At 42.0% G+C, this 19,887-nt stretch overlaps 1 protein-coding gene across 4 annotated transcripts in view; it reads right to left on the bottom strand.

Moving 5' to 3' along the window:
* The window catches only part of CYYR1 (cysteine and tyrosine rich 1), a 105,270-nt gene that overhangs the window by 4,363 nt on the left and 81,020 nt on the right, over window positions 1-19,887 (bottom strand). For 2 of the 4 annotated variants that reach the window (XM_073363052.1, XM_073363069.1), the window contains exon 4: window positions 6,604-6,741. In XM_073363052.1, coding sequence (XP_073219153.1) covers window positions 6,638-6,741 — 104 coding nt within the window. In that variant the 3' untranslated portion in view covers window positions 6,604-6,637. Of the gene's footprint in view, window positions 1-1,838; window positions 1,885-6,479; window positions 6,742-19,887 lie in introns of those variants that run through there. The other 2 variants (XM_073363078.1, XM_073363059.1) reach the window with 2 other exon arrangements.

The following is a 19,887-nucleotide window of genomic DNA, read 5'->3' as shown; positions in this document are numbered from 1 at the left end:
TAAATATCATAACAGTATGCCATCTGGCATTGGGCACTCCTAGTGTGTTAGCTCTCAGATTTGGGAGATGCTCCCTAGTGATCAGATGAAAAGATCCTGATTAGATGCAAAACCTACATACATTAGAGATGGACCCTCCCTCAAACCAAAAACTGAGGTAAAATTCTAACCTCATTTAAGACAATGGTAAAACATATTAACTACAATAGGGTCAAGATTTCACTCCAGGGGTCTAGATTCAAATTTTACAAATGGCACCTATCTATATAATGGGGTGAATCAAAACCTTGGATTCTCAGCACTCACCGAACTTTGACTTTGCACTGTTCAAAATTTAAATGAATATCCAGAATTTTCAATTTTGAGCCCATATCTAGTATGTGGCAAACACGAACTTAAATACTGTCTATGACTGAATCTGACAAATAGGATGTGGACTTCTGAGTGGAGTTTGCAAAACATTGATTTATTTCTTCACTAGATAAGCCAATTTAATTACTTGTCCACATAGAATGTCTCCCTTGATCAAATTTCAGGCTATCAGCTATTTGATCTCATTGGCATTAGGTTTGCAAAGCTGGATATCTATCATAAACAAATTGCGGGCTTATTTGATGAGTATGTGCATTAAAGTGGCTCCAACTCTCTTCTCTGAAATATCTTCTTGTAACACAAGTGTCTGATTCAAAAATATCTACAGCTATTTTAATGACTTCTGAAGAGCCTTTCTGCAATTACTTTTTCTATCAACATGAAAGGTGTTTAATGATTCCAAAGATGCTTTCCTCCCTTACATGTAGTAACTGTAATAGTAACTAAAGCCCAGAAAGATTCTTCAGTATGTGGTCCATATTGATTGATTCTTTTGATAATTGAGAAGATGATTCCAGCACAAAAGCTGGCCATTAGGGTGACATGAGAATGACCAAACTGATGTATAGATCAGAGCGTCTTTATTTCGGAACCTCTTGTGCAACATACAATATCCCTGCCTCTGGCTTTTGAATAACTGAAGAAACTCCTCCTCCTCCTGGCTTCTCAATCCTGAGGAATATATTGACTTCCTTTATTAGAGAAGTTGGGACACAGAGAGCTCTCATGGTAATGGTTCCTCTTTTGGGTTCAAAAGGGGTTGTACTGTCTACAATATCATTTATTCCTAAAAAAAATTGGTGTTGAAATTGAGGTATTTCACATTTAGTATTCTGAATATAAATTAACCCTTTGATCATTAGCTGACGTATGAGACGGAGTACTTGTGGCACCTTAGAGACTAACCAATTTATTTGAGCATAAGCTTTCGTGAGCAGCTCGCGAAAGCTTATGCTCAAATAAATTGGTTAGTCTCTAAGGTGCCACAAGTACTCCTTTTCTTTTTGCGAATACAGACTAACACGGCTGTTACTCTGAAACCTGACGTATGAGAATGAGTCAGCTGTTAGACCTAGATGGGACTACCCACTATCACATCTAGTATAAGCTAAAGCACTTAACATGATTAGCTTCTGAGAAGGGGTTTACTGAATCAGAGTAGCAGGGAAGAAAATAGAAAAAATTAATTTCCTTATCAGGGGGTAGCCGTGTTAGTCTGTATCCACAAAAATAACAAGGAGTCTGGTGGCACCTTAAAGACTAATAGATTTATTTGGGCATAAGCTTTCATGGGTAAAAAACACACTTCAGATGCATGGAGTAAAAATTACAGATGAAGGCATTATTGTACTTACACATGAAGAGAAGGGAGTTACCTCACAAGTGGAGAACCAGTGTTGACACGGCCAATTCAATCAGAGTGGATGTAGTCCACTCCCAATAACTGATGACGAAGTGTCAATTCCAGGAGAGACAAAGTTGCTTTTGTAGTGAGCCAGCCACTCCCAGTCCCTATTCAAGCCCAAATTAATGGTGTTAAATTTGCAAATGAATTTTAGTTTGGCAGTTTCGCTTTGAAGTCTGTTTCTGAAGGGTTTTTGTTCAAATATGGCTACTTTTAAATCTGTTATAGAATGTCAAGGAAGATTGAAGTGTTCTCCTACTGGCTTTTGTATGTTACCATTCCTGATGTCTGATTTGTGTCCATATATTCTTTTACATAGAGACTGTCCGGTTTGGACAATGTACATGGCAGAGGGGCATTGCTAGCACATGATGGCATATATCACATTAGTAGATGTGCGGGTGAATGAGTCCCTGATGGTGTGGCTGATGTTGTTGGGTCCTCTGATGGTGTCGCTATGTAGTAGTATGGGGACAGAGCAGGCAATGAGGTTTGTTACAGGGATTGGTTCCTGGGTTAGTGTTTCTGTGATGTGGTGTGTAGTTGCTTGTGACTATTTGCTTCAGGCTGGGGGGCTGTCTGTAAGTGAGGACTGGCCTGCCTCCCAAGGTCTGTGAGAGTGAGGGATCGTTTTCCAGGACTGGTTGTAGATCGTTGATGATGTGCTGGAGAGGTTTTAGCTGGGGGCTGTATGTGATGGCCAGTGGTATTCTGTTATTTTCCTTGTTGGGCCTGTCCTGTAGCAGGTGACTTCTGGGTACCCGTCTCGCTCTGTCAATCTGTTTCCTCACTTCCCCAGGTGGGTATTGTGGTTTAAGAATGCTTGATAAAGATCTTATAGGTGTTTGTCTCTGTCTGAGGGATTGGAGCAAATTCGGTTGTATCTTAGGTCTTGGCTGTAGACAATGGCTCGTCTGATGTGTCCTGGATGGAAGCTGGAGGCATGTAGGTAAGTATAGCGGTCAGTAGGTTTCTGGTATAGGATGGTGTTTATGTGACCATTGATAATTTGCACTGTAGTGTACAGAAAGTGGATCTCATGTGTGGACTGGTCCAGGCTGAGGTTGATGGTGGGGTGGAAATTGTTGAAATCCAGGTGGAATTCTTCAAGGGCCTCCTTCCCGAGAGTCCATATGATGAAGATGTCATCAATGTAGCGCAAGTAGAGGAGGGGTGCTAGGGGACGAGAGCTGAGGAAGCGTTGTTCTAAGTCAGCCATAAAAATGTTGGCATACTGTGGGGCAATGCGGGTACCCATAGCAGTGCCATTGACTTGAAGGTATACATTGTCCCCAAATCTGAAATGGTTGTGGGTGAGGACAAAGTCACAAAGCTCAACCACGGCACGCTGGACAGTCTCTATGAAAAGACTAAATGGACACAAATCGGACATCAGGAATGGTAACATACAAAAGCCAGTAGGAGAACAATCTTCCTTGACATTCTATAACAGATTTAAAAGTAGCTATACTTTAACAAAAAAACTTCAGAAACAGACTTCAAAGCGAAATTGCAGAACTAAAATTCATTTGCAAATTTAATACCATTAATTTGGGCTTGAATAGGGACTGGGAGTGGCTGGCTTACTGCAAAAGCATCTTTCCCTCTCCTAGAATTGACAGCTCGTCATCAATTACTGGGAGTGGACTACATCCACCCTGATTGAATTGGTCCTGTCAGCAGTGGTTCTCCACTTGTGAGGTAACTCCCTTCTCTTCATGTGTCAGTATAATAATGCCTTCATCTGTAATTTTCACTCCATGCATCTGGAGAAGTGAGTTTTTTACCCACAAAACTTATGCCCAAATAAATCTGTTAGTCTTTAAGGTGTCACCGGACTCCTTGTTGTTTAAATTTCCTTGGGTACTACTGAAGCGTTCTGCATCCTCGATCTGTACCATCATGAGGATGGGAATCTGAGCTTTCTGGAGAGGCATTTGCTTTCCTTTTGTTTTAATTTACAGTACAGAATAGCAGTCACCCAAGACATTTGTTTCCTTTTCAGGTGACATTTTTTACAGTTTACAAGAATCTCAGATTTAAATTTTGTTTCTGTGAAAATAATTCAGACATGTTAATTCTATAAGAGGCATCTCACAGAGATCAAAGACTACAAGAAGCCAGCCTGCCAGCCTATGCATTGTTCTAATGATACCCATATTTTCTGGATCCAAAGCAGTAATGGATTAACTAGAGAAGTCTGAGTCCAGACTTTTGTCCCTGTCTTAGTATGAATTAGCCTCTCATTGTCTACTTTTCTTATTGTAACAAAGTCAAAAGCCATGGTGATCCTCTGTCCTCCTGAGGGGTGACCTTCTCTTTAAGAAAAGGTTGATGAGTCATATTCCAAAGTTCAGCCTGATGCAATTTGAAAGAGTGAAGAGATTAAATAACTGGGTAAAAAATGGACTTTCAGGGCTTATAACCAAAAGGCAGATGAACCGTTACAAGAGGCCCTTTCATTGGCAGCAGTGGTATTAATCATATTGTCAGAAGAAGATTTAATCTGTTAATCATTAAGCAAATGTTACGAACAGTAGCTCCTGTGCATTCATAATAGCCAATTCAACTGAATTTTAGGGTTTTATTTTTATATTACATTTTAGATGCACAAAGCACTGAACAGCAGTAAAAATACAGCGAGGACAGAAAATAAGATACAAGCTCATCAGAAATTAGTCTAGAAGGAAATAGTACAATTAACACAAGAGGTGGATAGTGGAGCTGCGTGTGAAGACTAGAACAGGCTGATGTCATGGAACAGGGAGGTTTGTAGCAGAGATATGAAAAAGTAGACAAATTGGGCTTCTAGCTTGCTGATTGGGAGGCTGCCCCAACCTTAGAAAGAAACTTGGGATGAGAGCAGATCCTCATTCAGCAGATGCAAATTGCTATATTGGCCTAGGATCTGACTCATCGAGGTAAGCATAGGGCAAAAGAAAAAATAAAGCAGAGAGGGATGAAGTTTAGTGGGACTATGGGAAGCCTGAGTCTCATCTCACTTACCTAAGTGTAGCTCCGTTAACCTCGGTATAGTTATTCTTGACTTTCACTGATTGAGATGAATGAAGAAATAAACCCAAGGAGTGGAATAGGGCAGCAGTTCTCAAACTGTGGGTCAGGGTCCCTAAGTGGGTTGTGACTCCCTTTGAATGCGGTCGCCAAGGCTGGCTTAGACTTGCTGGGGCCCAGGGCTGAAGCTCGAGCCACACTACCCAGGGCCGAAGCCAAAGTCGAGAGCTTCAGTCCTGGGCGGCAGGGCTCAGGGTTGCAGGCCCCCTGCCTGGGGCTGAAGCCCTTGAGCTTCAGCTTTGGCTCCCTTGCCCAGAGCAGTGAAGCTTGGGCTTTGGTCCCTGCTCCTGGGGGTCGTGAAGTAATTTTTGTTGTCAGAAGGGAGTTGCGATGCAATGAAGTTTGAGAACGCCTGAAATGGGGCACAGAAAGATTTTCCCAAGACACAATTTTTCCTTTTTGTACAGTTTGTTGCACTAGTGTTTCAAGTAACTAGAAGGATTTTAGTGGTATTTATTTATTGAATGCTGCTAATCTTCATTTGAGGAAGTACAGGAGGGTCTGGAGCATACAGGAAGAATAGGCAGAAGACTCCAGCAAAGCATAAGTACTTCTGTCCTCCTGGAAGAGGAAGAACTGGTAACTCTTTTATTTGCTCTGGCCGTGGTAGCAATAATCACTGGAGATGCATTTGTGTAATCTTACTAGATACTGGTTTGGAATCAATTACTATGAAGAGAAGGAAAGATGCCTGTTTCAAAAAGCTAGTAGAGTCTGAAAAATCAGTAAGTGAAAAATCTAGCTGCTGCCACTGTTTAAATATAGCACAGATTAACCAATTTAGTGCAATATTCAGGATAAACCTGCCAGCTGGTCACCTACCAATTAGTATCTAAGCTGGTTTGAAACAACAAAGATATTGCCCCTCAAAAGCCAGGAGTCATATTGCAATGTCGGAGAGAACATTAACGTAAGATCTTCAGTCGTCATTGCAATAAATCTGATGTTTTAGTAGTGTTAATTTTCCACTAAAAAGAAAAGGAGGACTTGTGACACCTTAGAGACTAAAAATTTATTTGAGCATAAGCTTTCGTGACCTACAGTTCAATTCATTGGATGCATCTGATGAAGTGAGCTGTAGCTCACGAAAGCTTATGGTCAAATAAATTTGTTAGTCTTTAAGGTGCCACAAGTACTCCTTTTCTTTTTGTGGATACAGAGTAACACGGCTGCTACTCTGAAAACTTAATTTTCCACTGTTGAGGATAAAGCAAAGAGTAGTTGGCCAGGGAGTGCTCAGTGGTGGTTTTCAAAGTTAAGATCAGTTTCTCAGCTGTTTTAGAATATTTTTCTTCAAACAAACTGAATGACATTAGTCCACAGTAAGTGCAATTGTCTGCCAAGTTTCCTTTTTCTCTTCAATATTTAATTAGAATTCAAAAGACTGACACAAACATCGCAGATCCCAGTCTCACAAGCTGCCCTTACTGAAACCTATTTCTTTCAACAAGGAGAATGAGGAAGTCAGAACAAGTTTCTTTAGCAGAGCTGAATAAATACTGAAAAAAATTCACATGAATATTCATTCAAATGTTTTAGAATTTTGCTTTGACAGGTCACATGCCAATTTTATTTGCTTTCCATAATTTCAAATTCATAACTGGGAGCATACATTCTGGAAACAAGATTCTAAGAATTATGCTCTTAGAATCCATGTATCCAAGCACCATGTGACTTATGCGTCATGGAGGTTACTGGGTTAGCTGGATCTCTGTCCACATGCTGGTCTCTCTGAGTGTGACAGGTCTCATTACCTCTTATGTGTGGAACTGTGCACTTCTCTCCCTCTTACACAGGGTGCTGTAACACAGGGCACGATCTGTCAACAGTGGTTACTTTGCAGGTCCAACTGTGTTCAGAACCTGAAGTTCTTCTCTTTGGAAATCTGTGACCTGTGGTGAATATAATGACCAGACAGTCTTCTCAAAAACCAGAGAATTGTTTATTTTAACAGATATAACAAAGCATTTAGAGAAAAAGGATTTTTAAAAAGTCCACAGTTTACCTTAGCTGAAGGCTTACCATCCCATGATGGTAACTGAAGTAGGCATATGTTTCATTCAGTGGGTGCTTGCGTTTCATTCTGATTTTCCCCAAAAAACTACCCCGCTTCCCATAAGAGAAGGTTCATTTTAATCCTTTCAGGGATCTTGTGTTCTTCTGTGTTCCCCAGCTGTGACCCTTCAGGTCATTACTAGTTTGTAGGCTCAGCAGGAGATTGAACCGGAATCGCAAAAGCATTTAGGTCTGGCATTTCGCCTTAACAACTCTCAAGTGTTTGCAGAGAAGTGGCTTATTTTGAGCCTTTCTTTTTCATTCCTGCCTGTTTGTCCAGGCAGCCTAGTTGATTTAACTCAATATATTCATACAGCAAGCATCTCAATAACCAAGCCAACACACAATATTCATAAATTATTACAGAGTGGTTCCAAATCAGCCGCTCTATGTAGCCAATAAAACACAGTTTTGTTACAAATTATTTGACCTGCTCTACTTTTTGGTCTTCTTATATTGGGATTATGAATTCAATTTGATTCTTGAGGAAAAAAATTAAATAGAAAGATTACAGTGAAGAAAAAGAGTAGAAGGAAGGAGAAAAACTATTGGTCAAAATAAAATCTTTAAAGATTAAACAAGAAGATGACAAATTTGGACCTACTTGAAATGCCTCTCTTAAAGGCTTAACTGATTTGTACCATATTTTGTTAAAAATATGTATCTTTGTATACAACTTGACTGGCATTTTAACCCTAAAATGTCTGAGATGCTAAGTCTATGACACTGGCATTTATAATGCCTAGTCTGACAGAACCTACTGAAAAATGTATCAGGAGACGAGTTTGAATGTGCACACATATTCATGTAGAAAGTGTGAGCAAATGCAAGGTAACACATTTGGGATAAAAATGAAATGCTGTCATTGGGCTAAAACAGTGGGTAACTCCTTTTGTAATGAAGTAACATCAGAGAGGAAGGTGGCCCATACAGAGACTGAGCCTAAATCATAGAATCATACAATCATTGAATTGGAAGGCACCTCGAAAGGTCATCGAGTCCAGTCCCCTGCACTCATGGCAGAACTAAGTATTATCTAGATGATCCCTAGCAGGTATTTGTCTAACCTGCTCTTAAAAATCTCCAATGATGGAGATTCCACAACCTCCCTAGGCTATTTATTCCAGTGCTTAACCACCCTGACAGTTAGGAAGTTTTTCCTAATGTCCAACCTAAACTACCCTTGCTGCAATTTAAGCCCATTGCTTCTTGTCCTATCCTCAGAGGTTAAGAAAAACAATTTTTCTTCCTCCTCCTTGTAACCACCTTTTACGTACTTGAAAACTGTTATTGTGTCCCCTCTCAGTCTTCTTTTTTCCAGACTAAACAAACCCAATTTTTTTCAGTCTTCCCTCATAGGCCATGTTTTCTAGACCTTTAATCATTTTTGTCGCTCTTCTCTGGTCTCTCTCTAATTTGTCCACATCCTTCCTGAACTGTGGGGCCCAGAACTGGACATGATACTCCATTTGAGGTGTAATCAGTGTGGAGAAGTGCAGAAGAGTGACTTCTTGTGTCTTGCTTATAACACTCCTGCTAATACATCCCAGAATGATGTTTGCCTTTTTTGCAACAGCGTTACACTGTTGACTTATATTTAGCTTGGGGTCTACTATGACCCCCAGATCCCTTTCCGCAGTACTCCTTCCTAAGCACTCATTTCCCATTTTGTATGTGTGCAAATGATTGGTCCTTCCTAAGTGGAGTACTTTGGATTTGTCCTGATTGAATTTTGCCCTATTTACTTCAGGCCATTTCTCCAGTTTTACTGCTTTGCATAGCTGCAGCCTATGACTGCCCTGTCTCGCACTTCTTTGTTTCTACTCCTCAGCAGAAAATGTCCCAGGAAACCAAAGATTGCATCTAAAGTTTCCAGGAAGTTTCTACACTTCCTGGAGAACTTAATCAATAGCACAGGTCACATGTGAAAACTGTAGCAGAGCTGGGAATTGAATCAAGGATATAAATTGGCCATCAATAAGTTTAGGCTTGAAATTATACAAAGGATTCTAGCCATCAGAGGGGTGAAGTTCTGGAACAGCCTTCCAAGGAGAGCGGTGGGGCAAAAAATCTAACTGGCTTCAAGACTGAGCTTGATACATTTCTGGAGAGGAGGGTATGATAAGATTGCCTGCATTGGTATATTGGTATGCCTGCGTTTGGGACTACTAATAACAAATATCTCCAATGGCTGGAGATGGGACACTGAGTTACTGCAGAGAATTCTTTCGCAGATGTTTGGCTGATGGGTCTTGCCCACATACTCAGAGTTCAACTGATCACCATATTTGGTGTTGGGAAGGAATTTCCCCCCAGGTCAGATTGGCAGACATCCTGAGGATTTTTTACCTTCCTCTACAGCATCGGGCACGGGTCACTTGCAGGTTTAAACTAGAGTAAATGGTGGCTTCTCTGTAACATGAAGTCTTTAAATCATCCAGAGGTTATGTGTCTATTACAGGAGTGAGTGGGTGGGTGGCCTGTGACCTGCAGGTGGTCAGACTAGTTGATCCCAATGGCCCCTTCTGGCCTTAAAGCCTATAAGTCTATGAGTCTTTATGAGTCTAATGAGGATGGATTAATGAGGCAGAGAGGCAGGGGAGGGGACAGCAAGAAACTGAGGAGAGAAGCTCTTATAATGTCATCACATTTGACTGAGCAAAAAGCTGCCAACTGTTCTTCATTTTGAGTGATTGAAAATGTCACTTGTTCTATAACTAACATGATATTTTGGATGACTTTTCACTTTTTGTTTATTATGGCTGTAGTTTAGGTTTGATTAGGAATGACCATGGACACTGTATGAGGGAGCAACATCTGCTTTGACCCTTGCCCTTAGGGGAAAAGGGAGAGGAAAACAGGACAATGGAGAATGAAAAACGATGCTTAGTGTTTTGAGAACATATAATGTAAATAGCTTAGATATTGATCAAATCACTGGCTCACCACCTCTAAAAGCTGCAAGCCTTGCCCAGGAACCTAGACAAAAAGTTTTAGAAGTGGCCACTGATTTTGGGTGCCTCGGGGAATTAGCTATCCAAATTGAGGCACCTTCGGCCTGATTTTTTTTCCTGAGGTGCCCAGCTTCAGGTGCTCAGTGCTTCTGAAAGTCAGGCCAGGAGTACTTCCAGTTGGGCACCCGAAAGTCAGTGGTCACTTCTGACAAATGTGAGCCTTAACCTCTGTCCCTCAGTTTTCCCACCTATAAAGCACAAAGGGTTATTAACAGTTACCTAGCTTGGTGGAGCACTTTGAGAGCTTCAGATCTGGAGTGCTAAAAATTATTATTTAAACATTTTTTTATACCCTGTCCCTGCTTTTAATTAGCAAGTTTGCTCTTGCAATAAAAACAAAAACAAATCACACACACTTAACTATTCTCTTCCAAAACAATACTACTGTTATAGAATGAAAATACCAGATTAAAATAGTTAATAACAGCTATAGATAACATTTTCTCTGACAAGACAATAATACACTGTTTTCAATAAAGAGTCAGTCCAACATTTGCAACTGCAATATTACTTACAAGGGAGACAGAACAAAAGAAATCATGTCAGATTAAGGTTCTCCTGAATCATAGCTCAGAACATAGAGCATAGCTTCTGAATAAACAGATTATGTTGCATAAGGTAGAACTAGTAGGCAATCTTCAGTTATGACCGTCTGCATTAAGGCTGCATATGACTTATTGTGGCAGGCCCAAGAGAAAACATCCATTGGCATTATGATTATTATAGATGCATTATTAAGTTTCCTTGTTTTTATTCTCCATAGGCTTCCTCAAAACTAGGAGATATTAACCATTCCATCCCTACTCTGCTCTACAGCAAAAATTAGACTTGAAATTATAATAAGAATCCATGGTGCCCAAAACAAATCAATTGCTTATTTTCAAAGCTTTTTAATCTGTAAAAAGATCCGAGAAATTGCACACAAAAAAGGGTAAAGCTGTAAATACTAGAGATAGGTGAATGACAAAATTCAAAGAATTTATCAAACAAACGGTTCGAATGTTATTTGACCATTTTGAGGCCCTAATTCAGCAAGCACATAGGCATGTGCTTGACGTTATACACTGTGAGTAGTCCCACTGACTTCAATGGAACTTCCCAATATTCTGTGCTATATAGATTCTTATACCTCCCTCAGCACAGCAGTATCTAAGCTCCTTCCACTAGTGCATAAAGTGACCAACATCGGCCATGTGCGTTCATTCTCTCTCTGACCCCCCTCCCCAGAGGAAGAATAGTATGTGTAGTATAGTGTTTTCTTTTGGTAGGGTCTGGAGTTTGTTTGTTTTAAATGTACACATTGCTCTGTGTCAGTGGTTCCAAAACTTGTTCTGCCGCTTGTGCAGAGAAAGCCCCTGGTGGGCCAGCCTGGTTTGTTTACCTGCCGCATCCGCAGGTTTGGCCAATCGCGGGTCCCAGTAGCCGCGGTTCGCTGCTCCAGGCCTATGGGAGTTGCAGGAAGCGGTGCGGGCCAAGGGACGTACTGGCCGCTGCTTCCAGCAGCTCCCATTGGCCTGGAACAGTGAACCGCGGCTACTGGGACCCGCGATCGGCTGAACCTGTGGACGCGGCAGGTAAACAAACCAGCCTGGCCCGCCAGGGGCTTTCCCTGCACAAGCGGCAGAACAAGTTTGGGAACCACTGCTGGGCATTTATATTGGAGACCTTGAACTTGACTCCATATTTTATGGGAAGCCAGCAACAGAGATCATAAGACAATATGCTGTGCTCGTGGTGGCCTGTGTTGCTGAGGCCTGCTGCAGGGTTCTGTACAAGTTGGAGTTTCCTGAGGGTTGATAATTTCATGCTCAGTTTCCCACAGTGTGTAAAATTACAGATGTGCATAGGTCTGAGCAGGATCATGGCTTTAGTAAGCACAGTTTGAAGTCATGGGAAAAATAGAGCTGAGCTACAAGTAAGGAAAGTTCCTGAACATTTTAAAGTCCTCTAAATAGATATTTGCTTCAGCTGTGTTCCCACTTTATTCACTTTTCCATGAACATTGAAATGAAAATCAAACAAACAATTAATCACAGGAGCATGCTTGGAAAATGAACGTTGGACTCATTGCTGAAACTGGTTTCATCATAAAACAAAACTTGGTTAATGACTAAACAAAATTTGTTTTTAGGAGAAAAAGACTGGATAAGTCATCCACCCAGGAATCAGAAATAATACCATGTGACATAGGAGACCAGTCACGAAACTCAAATACTTAAAGCAATACTTGTAGTGAACAGTTTGCAAGCAACTCTCTTGTCTCCCATGATGTGTAACCCCTGGGGCTCTCTTACATCAAAGGGAGCATTTCCTACTCTCCAACGAGCCCAGTGACCGCAACTGTCCGTTGCAGGGGTGTAAGAAGCAGGGCATCTCCTCCCATACTGAGCAGCTGGGCACAATCTGGCCTAGTAAGATATGGCACAATAATAAGAATAAATGCTTGTGCACAAATCACAGACAGGAAAAGGCCTGAAGCCACTCAATAAATTGTATGCTAGGAATAAATCAGCTAGCTCTAGTGAAGACTCATTTTCAGTTCATCATAAATCTTTTTGCAGAGGACCGTATATTGCACAACTATTACAGAAAATTCAAAGAGCAATAATAATACAACTGCAGTATATCACATTTTTGCCGATTTTTTTCCCTTTTCCGCCCAATTTTAACTAGGGGGATCATTTAAATAAGTAGCCGTTTTACATGATCTAATACTGGTACCAAAGTATTATAAGATGCACATGAAGTGACATGTACCATTGAGATCTGCTACAGAAGAGATATTTAGGGAAAGGCTGCTATTGGTTCCCTCCCCCCTCTATGTAGGTAGCAAGCTTATGTAGGAGAAAGGCCTTTCAGAATTAGCTTTTCTCACCCACCCCTGAATTGAGTTAAATGGAGGTGATGAGTTGCCTGCCTCCTTGCCGCACATGAGCATTAATATGGGTTTTATGTATGGAAAAAAATATTCATTTTTGCGGGCAGAAGGACTACTGATAACCCCTTATAATAAGGATTGAGATGAACAGCTAAGGTGGGTCTCTTCTATTTGAAAAAAAATTAGGTACAGTCAGAGATAACTTGGGAACATACAATAGATTGGGTCTATGAGCTGTTAGTCTTTAGTCAGGGTTTTTTTTGCTAGTTTGTGCAACAAATAAACCAACAGCTCCTGAAAGTCGGTGGCAGCAATTTATAGTTTGGCCAGTAAAATAAAAATTGAAAAAAGAGAAGTTTATATAACCCTTCTCCGGCTCCTCAGTGAGATAAACTGGCCTCTGACAGGAAATATTGGGGTACAAGCTGTGGGAGAGTGAGACTTGTTCTCCCCCCAGCAAACCAATTCCTCACTGCTCCTAACCTAGAGACCAGTTCCCATGCACTTACCTCATAGTGTTCCCGCTGCCCAACACAACCCAACTTGAGACATTCAGTCTTGATTAGCTTCCCCTCCATGATATAGATACCTTTCCTACTGACCCCATCCCCATTAACCAAATATGTTTTCCCAATGCACTCCCTCTAGGAGAGCAACCCAGCCTAGGGGCATTCCGTGCTCACTCTTTCATCAGGTACCCGCAAGTGGCAGAGCCAGATTTCGAAATGGGCATGTGTGTCTGTGTGTGTAAAGGGACGATGGGTCACTAGTGACTGGCGGTGGGCTGGAGAGTGAGCCTGCCCAGCACTCACCTAGCAGCAGTGGCTCCTGTCCTGTGGGGCTAGTCCTGGCTCCCCACTTAGGGTATTGCATGGGTTCGCAGCATCATTCAGGTTTGGCTTGGCCACCTCTCCATTCAGCCCATTGACATCAATAGAAATCAAACACTGAAATACCTTTAAAAATCTGATCCAAAGAGACTTGCCTAAAGTCACAGAGGAAATCTGTGCAGGGAACATTTTACAGCAAGAAACAATGACTCTTCTGTGTAGTAAGCTTGTGCCTGCTGTCATTTCTCTGGGGATTGTGGCAGTCTGTGCTAGCCCACCACCAAACAGGCTGCTCCGTGATAAAGAAAGCATGTCAGGCTCTCTTTGTAATGTCTCACCCATCACCCTGTCAGCTGTTTGACACTTTCTTCTGCTTGCCTTGATACGATACCACAAAAGAATATTTCTATGGATGATCCAGTCATCTTGCATTGGGTTCACATGTCCGGGCATTCACAAAGACATCTTAATAAGGCAAACAATGGGCTAAATGCTGCTCACCTTACTCCCATAAGTAATCCCAGTGAAGCCAATGGGCCCACCTGTGTGAGTAAGAAGAGTTTGGGCCAAAGTGGCTTCACTGATGTATACAGACAGCTCTCAGGGTAAAGAGAGAGTGCATTGAAGTATGAAATTCAAATATAGACATACAAACATAATTGCCAAAACTAGCTGCCACCTCCAGTATATTTAACATGCAGTTTCAAGCAGTTTTCAAGGAAGAAGCCGGCATATCACATCTGCATTGGACTTGCCGTCGACTAGAGATAGTTGGGATGATATGTAAACCTTGCCATGGGGTCACAATTACTCAACCCCCCCTCCCAAAAAAAACCCTCCTTTACAAAACACCACCACCTCAACATTGTATGTATCCCATCCACTAGCTGTGAACTGGTGTAGTAGAGCCCTACTCACTATGGCTTGACATGTTCCTGAGGCATTGCCTCCCTCAGGGTGTGTGTGTGAGAGAGTGTGTCTGGAACAGAAGCCTGGGTTTATTCCATCTGAGAATTCCACGCTGCTTGGAAAGCTCTTAACTGGCCAGCTGTGATTCTAGCCACATTACTCAGTAACCTGAAAGGAGCTGGGACTATGGCAGAGAATCTGGGCCTAAGATCATAGTGACTGAAAGTTATTAGCATCTAATAGTTGTTCAATGGCCTATATTAAATGAATCCCATGGATATGTGACCATATGTAATCTTAATTATTTCTAAGTCTGTGTCTTCGCTGCCAAAAAGGTGGTGTTTTTTTTAAAAAAAGCAAGATAACTGACACAATAGTTATCTTACTGTAAAACCCTAGTGGAGAGAAGACACCTCTAGTTTTTACTGCAAGGTAGCTAGATGAGGTCAACACTATATACGCTACCCATGGATCACCTCACCGAGCCTAAACTCATGATAAAACTACATTGCCATGCCTGCACTAGAATTTTACAGTGGGGTAGCTAACATGCATTGGTTACCCCCTGGTAAAAACAAATTTTTTAGCAATAAAGACTAAAGCTTAAGGGGCCTCTTATCTTGGTGTCTAAGAACTCAAGTATGGAATGGGACCAAACTTCCTTGCCCCAAAACAGACACTGGTCTCACTGGGTTATGGTTAAACTAAATGGCAGCTTTCCCTGCCCCCCATCAACCATTTACATTTATTCAGTGTTCAACAGAAACAATGACAAAAACAGATTCCTAACCCAGGGCCACAGGTCAGGTCCTTATGTCACTATAAACAAATAGTAGAAATCAGTGAAACACTCCAACTAAACATATACATTCCCCTCGGTTAATTTTAGTTATTTATATATTTTTAGCATAGAGTTCTGCCTGTAGCTTGTCTTGGATGTGTCTGTGAGGTTCACTTGAGCACAGCTCAACCTATGCTATAGCTTGCTGGGTTAATTGACAAGCTAATGAAGGACACCTGCCAGCAAACCCCACTGTTTTGTAACTCCTGCTGGGTCTGACTACATATCTGCAGCGTGCACAGGGTTATGAGATTCCTATCCAGTGACAAGCTTAGAGTGGGGTTATCACCCTGAATCCCCCAAGGTTGAGCTATTCTCTATGACAGACATTAATCACCATCACAATTAGTCTCAGCAGAAGCCCAGGATTAAATGGGCTTGGAGAATAAACCACTCTTTCACCCTAAAAGGTTATAGCTCAAGAATGTGGCTTAGGAGGTTCACTTGAGGGGCCCAGCTGTTGCCTGTACTGCAAATACTATGTAGATAAAAAGAGGATTCAATGTGACACTTCCCATATTGGTGCTTAGAAAACTGTCATGTGCTTTTTTATCTTCCATCTGAACAGCCTCCAGAACCTGGGAGGGGAAGACATCTCATACAAGAATGAGACTTTAAATGGTACCATAACTCCTATAGGTATTTTACTGAAATGTCAGTCTGGCGTAGGAGCCCAAGTTCTGGTTCAGGCCCCGATCCCTTGATGTTCTAACACACAGGCGAAAAGGCTGTCAGCTGAGACTTGCTGACTCATTTTAGCACGCAATGCTGCGGACACATTTTCACTGCTAACCTTGTATTTGATATTTCCATGGGCAAAACTGAATATTTTGTCATACCCAATTACATTTATGAGTTCAAGTCTTCACTCACTTAGAACCTAACCACATGCTGCATGTATAAAAATGATTATTTCCCCTTCTGAATCACACACAGACTGTCCAATCATACCTGAAGGCAAACAACAGGAAAATGATGTTCCCTGATTGCCTTCTCTCTAATGAATAAGAACTATAAAAAGGAATTTCGTTCAATATCAATTATTCATACTCCAGCAACTAGCTGACACATCCTCAATTATGACTACCATCCACACTGGCAATAAAATGCAGTTTCAGTATGACTGGAATATATGTTATTGTCAATTGAAATATATATCATGTACAAGGCAATAGACAATGACAACACCAGAGAGGAAATAACACCTGGCAGCCCCTTGGGAAATATAGAGGCAAGACAAGACAGCAAGATTGTCCAGTATCCTTATCTGCAGATTCTGTACTTTTAAACATTGACCTCTGAGGTATAAATAACAAGAAAATTTACCTGTGCTTACCTGAAAATTTCCTTTCTTCAAGTAATAAGGCCCACTGTTACAATGGGTATTTCAGCTGGCTTGAGGGCAGAACCAGACCTGTCAGTCACCAGCAGCAGCTGCATGCCCTACTCCCTTCAGATGAGATAACATCCACAGCCATGATCATTCAAATCTTTCCTAAATTGTTAAATATACATTGAGGAAAATGCACAACAATTTCTTCTACTGCAGGATATGTGAAATTCTTCCTCATTCCAAACCCAAATCTTTGGATATCAATTTTCATCCCTATTCTGGGTAATCTATTCGTGTCCAGGATGGGCTGGATTGGTGCAATTTATTACTTGAAAAAATGAAATGTTCAGATAAGCACAGATAAATATTCCTGTTTGTCATCATGTTCAGGCCCACAGATCTGTTACAATAGGATTTTCATAGCAGTGTGCCTCTGGGGATGGGAAGTAAGAGCATTTTTTAAATATGGAGCTCCAAAAAGAGAGAGATTATATATCCTTCATCTGCCCTTGTCCCCTAAGGCATGGTGAAGCCTTCTGCCAAAAAAATAAAATAAAATAAAATAAAATAAAATAAAAAATCCTGCATTGCTAAAGATTGGTTGATCAATGTGCATAATTTGGTGAATTTATGTATGAATGGCTATGCAGCTGCCTAACTGATCTCAGTACAGAAGGCCTCTTTCCCTCCTGTCTTTTGTATGGTCTCGAAGGAAGACAAAAGGGTGGGAAGGCATATATCAGAGACATTGCCCTTCTTTGTGAGAGGTTATTCCCTACCTCACTCCCAGGTCCTGAGACATGCAGAGGCCACAGGGCACTTTATAGCTGTTTCCAGATGCAAAGAAGTTAAAAGCACCAGCCCACCAACTGGACATAAAATGTGTGAGGTTATTTCTGAGTGCAGGTTCCACTCTGCTTTATCCAAGTTCTGATCTCTATGTATAAGTGTTAGTCTCCCTGCCAATTCGGGAGATAGAAACTTGCTCAGCCAGGACAGAAGTTGATTTCTCTCTTTGGGAGAAGGCTGATTGTGTGTTTCCTACTGTAATGATGAAATCCCCATCAGACACATTGATTGTTATGATTAGAATAGTCTGCTATCGATGGAAGGAACAGTACTTTGCCACTTCAATGAATCATTGCATTCCAGCTAGTCGATGCTTTTCTGTGTCTCTTCCTGGTAGCCATTCCTTGGATTGACTTGGGGCTTGAATGAGCCCCCTGCATTAGTCTCAGCTGGAATCAGACACAAGAATCATGCTACCTGATTTATAATGGGTAGATCCCTTCAAAAGTCTGGTTCTCTGCACTCACCAGTTGAGGGAAGGCTACACAATTGGACCTTGAGCTCTGCGTGGAGGGAGTAACAGTAGTTACTGAATAGGTTTTAGGCTATGTCTACACTACATACCACTCTGGGTGGTGTGTAGTATACATACACACAGAGCCCCCCAGCACAGGCATAAATAGGCGCGTGGCCAGTGAGGCATGGCTTGGGTGAGTAAAGCCACACCTGAAGGGTGTGAGTATGTATGTGAGTACATACCCTATATGCTCTCTACTCACCCAAGCAGTTCCTCCTGATCTACACTGCTCTTTTTAGCACTGTAGTGTCCCACTGCCTTCCTGATGCTGGAGCCTTCCCCCTGCAAGAGGAGACTCCCCCAGCAGGAAAAGGCTCTGGCAGTGGGGCGGTAGTGGGGAAAAGCTCTGCCATAGGAAAGACTCTGGCAGTGGGGAAAGGCTGCCAGCTCCCCATTACTGGAGTCCTACACCACCACAGGGAAAGACTCTAGCAGCAGGGAAAGGCTGCCAGCACCCTGTTGCAGAAGCTCTTCACTGCCTCAGGGAAAGGCTCCGGCAGTAGGGAGCTGCTGAAGCTTTTCCTGTGGTCTGCCCCCCTGCCAGAGCCTTTCACTGACATGTGTAACTATCCACTGCAGTGTAGACACAACCTGCTTTTCACTTTTCTGTGTAGCTCCACGTACACTAGGGTGTGTAGTGTAGATGTGGCCTTATAAGAACTCTGAGTCACTGAGGCATGCCTGTGGATGAGATCAATATTCCCAATAAGCTCCAATAAGGACTGGATTTTTGTTTCTGTGATACCACTTATTTTCCTTTAAGGCTCTCTTCAGCTTCTGTTAACATTCTGCTGAGATGGGATCTTGTACACGATAATATTGACTTCCCTATGATTGACTTTCCTGCCACCATGTGTCTGTGTGCAGCATGAATCCCAACGATTCTAGAAACTGTATCACTCTTGTGTTCGTAACCCAGGCCAGCTTGGTGTGGCGCTCTGTCCCCCTCTGGTGGCACCTAGCCCAGCTAGCGATTGATGAGTGTGCTACAGCCTTGGCTAAGAGCCCTGTGGCTTTTAGTTAATGCAACAGAGGCTTATGCATTTAGCTACAGAGGCCCCAGGTTCGATCCTCCTAATGACCAGAGTCTGTCAGTCTTACGTGTTCTTTTCAGCTTTCTCTCTATAAGGAGTTGTGATCACAAAAATTGCCCAGGAGAGTTAAAGTGGTGTAAAGCCAATATGAAAATTACCATGATCATGGAAAAGACCCTGGGAACCTCTGGTCAGATCAAATGGCAATTTTTAACTTTAGGGGGGAGACAAAACTGCCATCCGTATGAAAGATGGAGGAATTATCCATGGGATGGTAAAATGGGAATGTGAAGATAAGCCTCCTTTAGGGACTTACTTAGATGTTTGTCAGGTGGAGCCCCTCTCAGTTTGTTCCCAGTTCTCTGAGGCTATAAATACAATGGGGAGCAGTTTGTATGGCTTCAATATGTAGTAGATGATGTATGGCTTCATTCTTGTCCTGGCATTTCCATGCTTTCGAGATTGGGAATGGGACAAAGCTGTTCCTGTGATTCTTGCACCGCTCCATAGAATACACCCCCTGGAGAATGAGTTGGATTGTATGACAAAGGGGCACTTGGCTTAGTGGTCCAAGGTGTCCCTTCTGGTTCTATGTCTTACGTTCCTAAATCTCATGCTTCAGGGCTTCGGACAGTCACCTTTGGGGGGGAGGAAGGAAACCTTTCCCCTCAAAATGTTATGGGATTTTTTGGTTTCCTTCATCAGATGCAGGTGATGTCTGTAGAGGGGACACCAGATGGAATGGGCCGGTGCTCAGGCAATACAGAGAATTATCTTT

The sequence above is a fragment of the Lepidochelys kempii genome, chromosome 1 (genome assembly GCF_965140265.1).
Source record: "Lepidochelys kempii isolate rLepKem1 chromosome 1, rLepKem1.hap2, whole genome shotgun sequence".
In the NCBI taxonomy this organism is placed as follows: Eukaryota; Metazoa; Chordata; order Testudines; family Cheloniidae; genus Lepidochelys; species Lepidochelys kempii.
The sequence above is the reverse complement of the archived record's forward strand: the minus strand, read 5'-3'. Positions and strand labels throughout refer to the sequence as shown.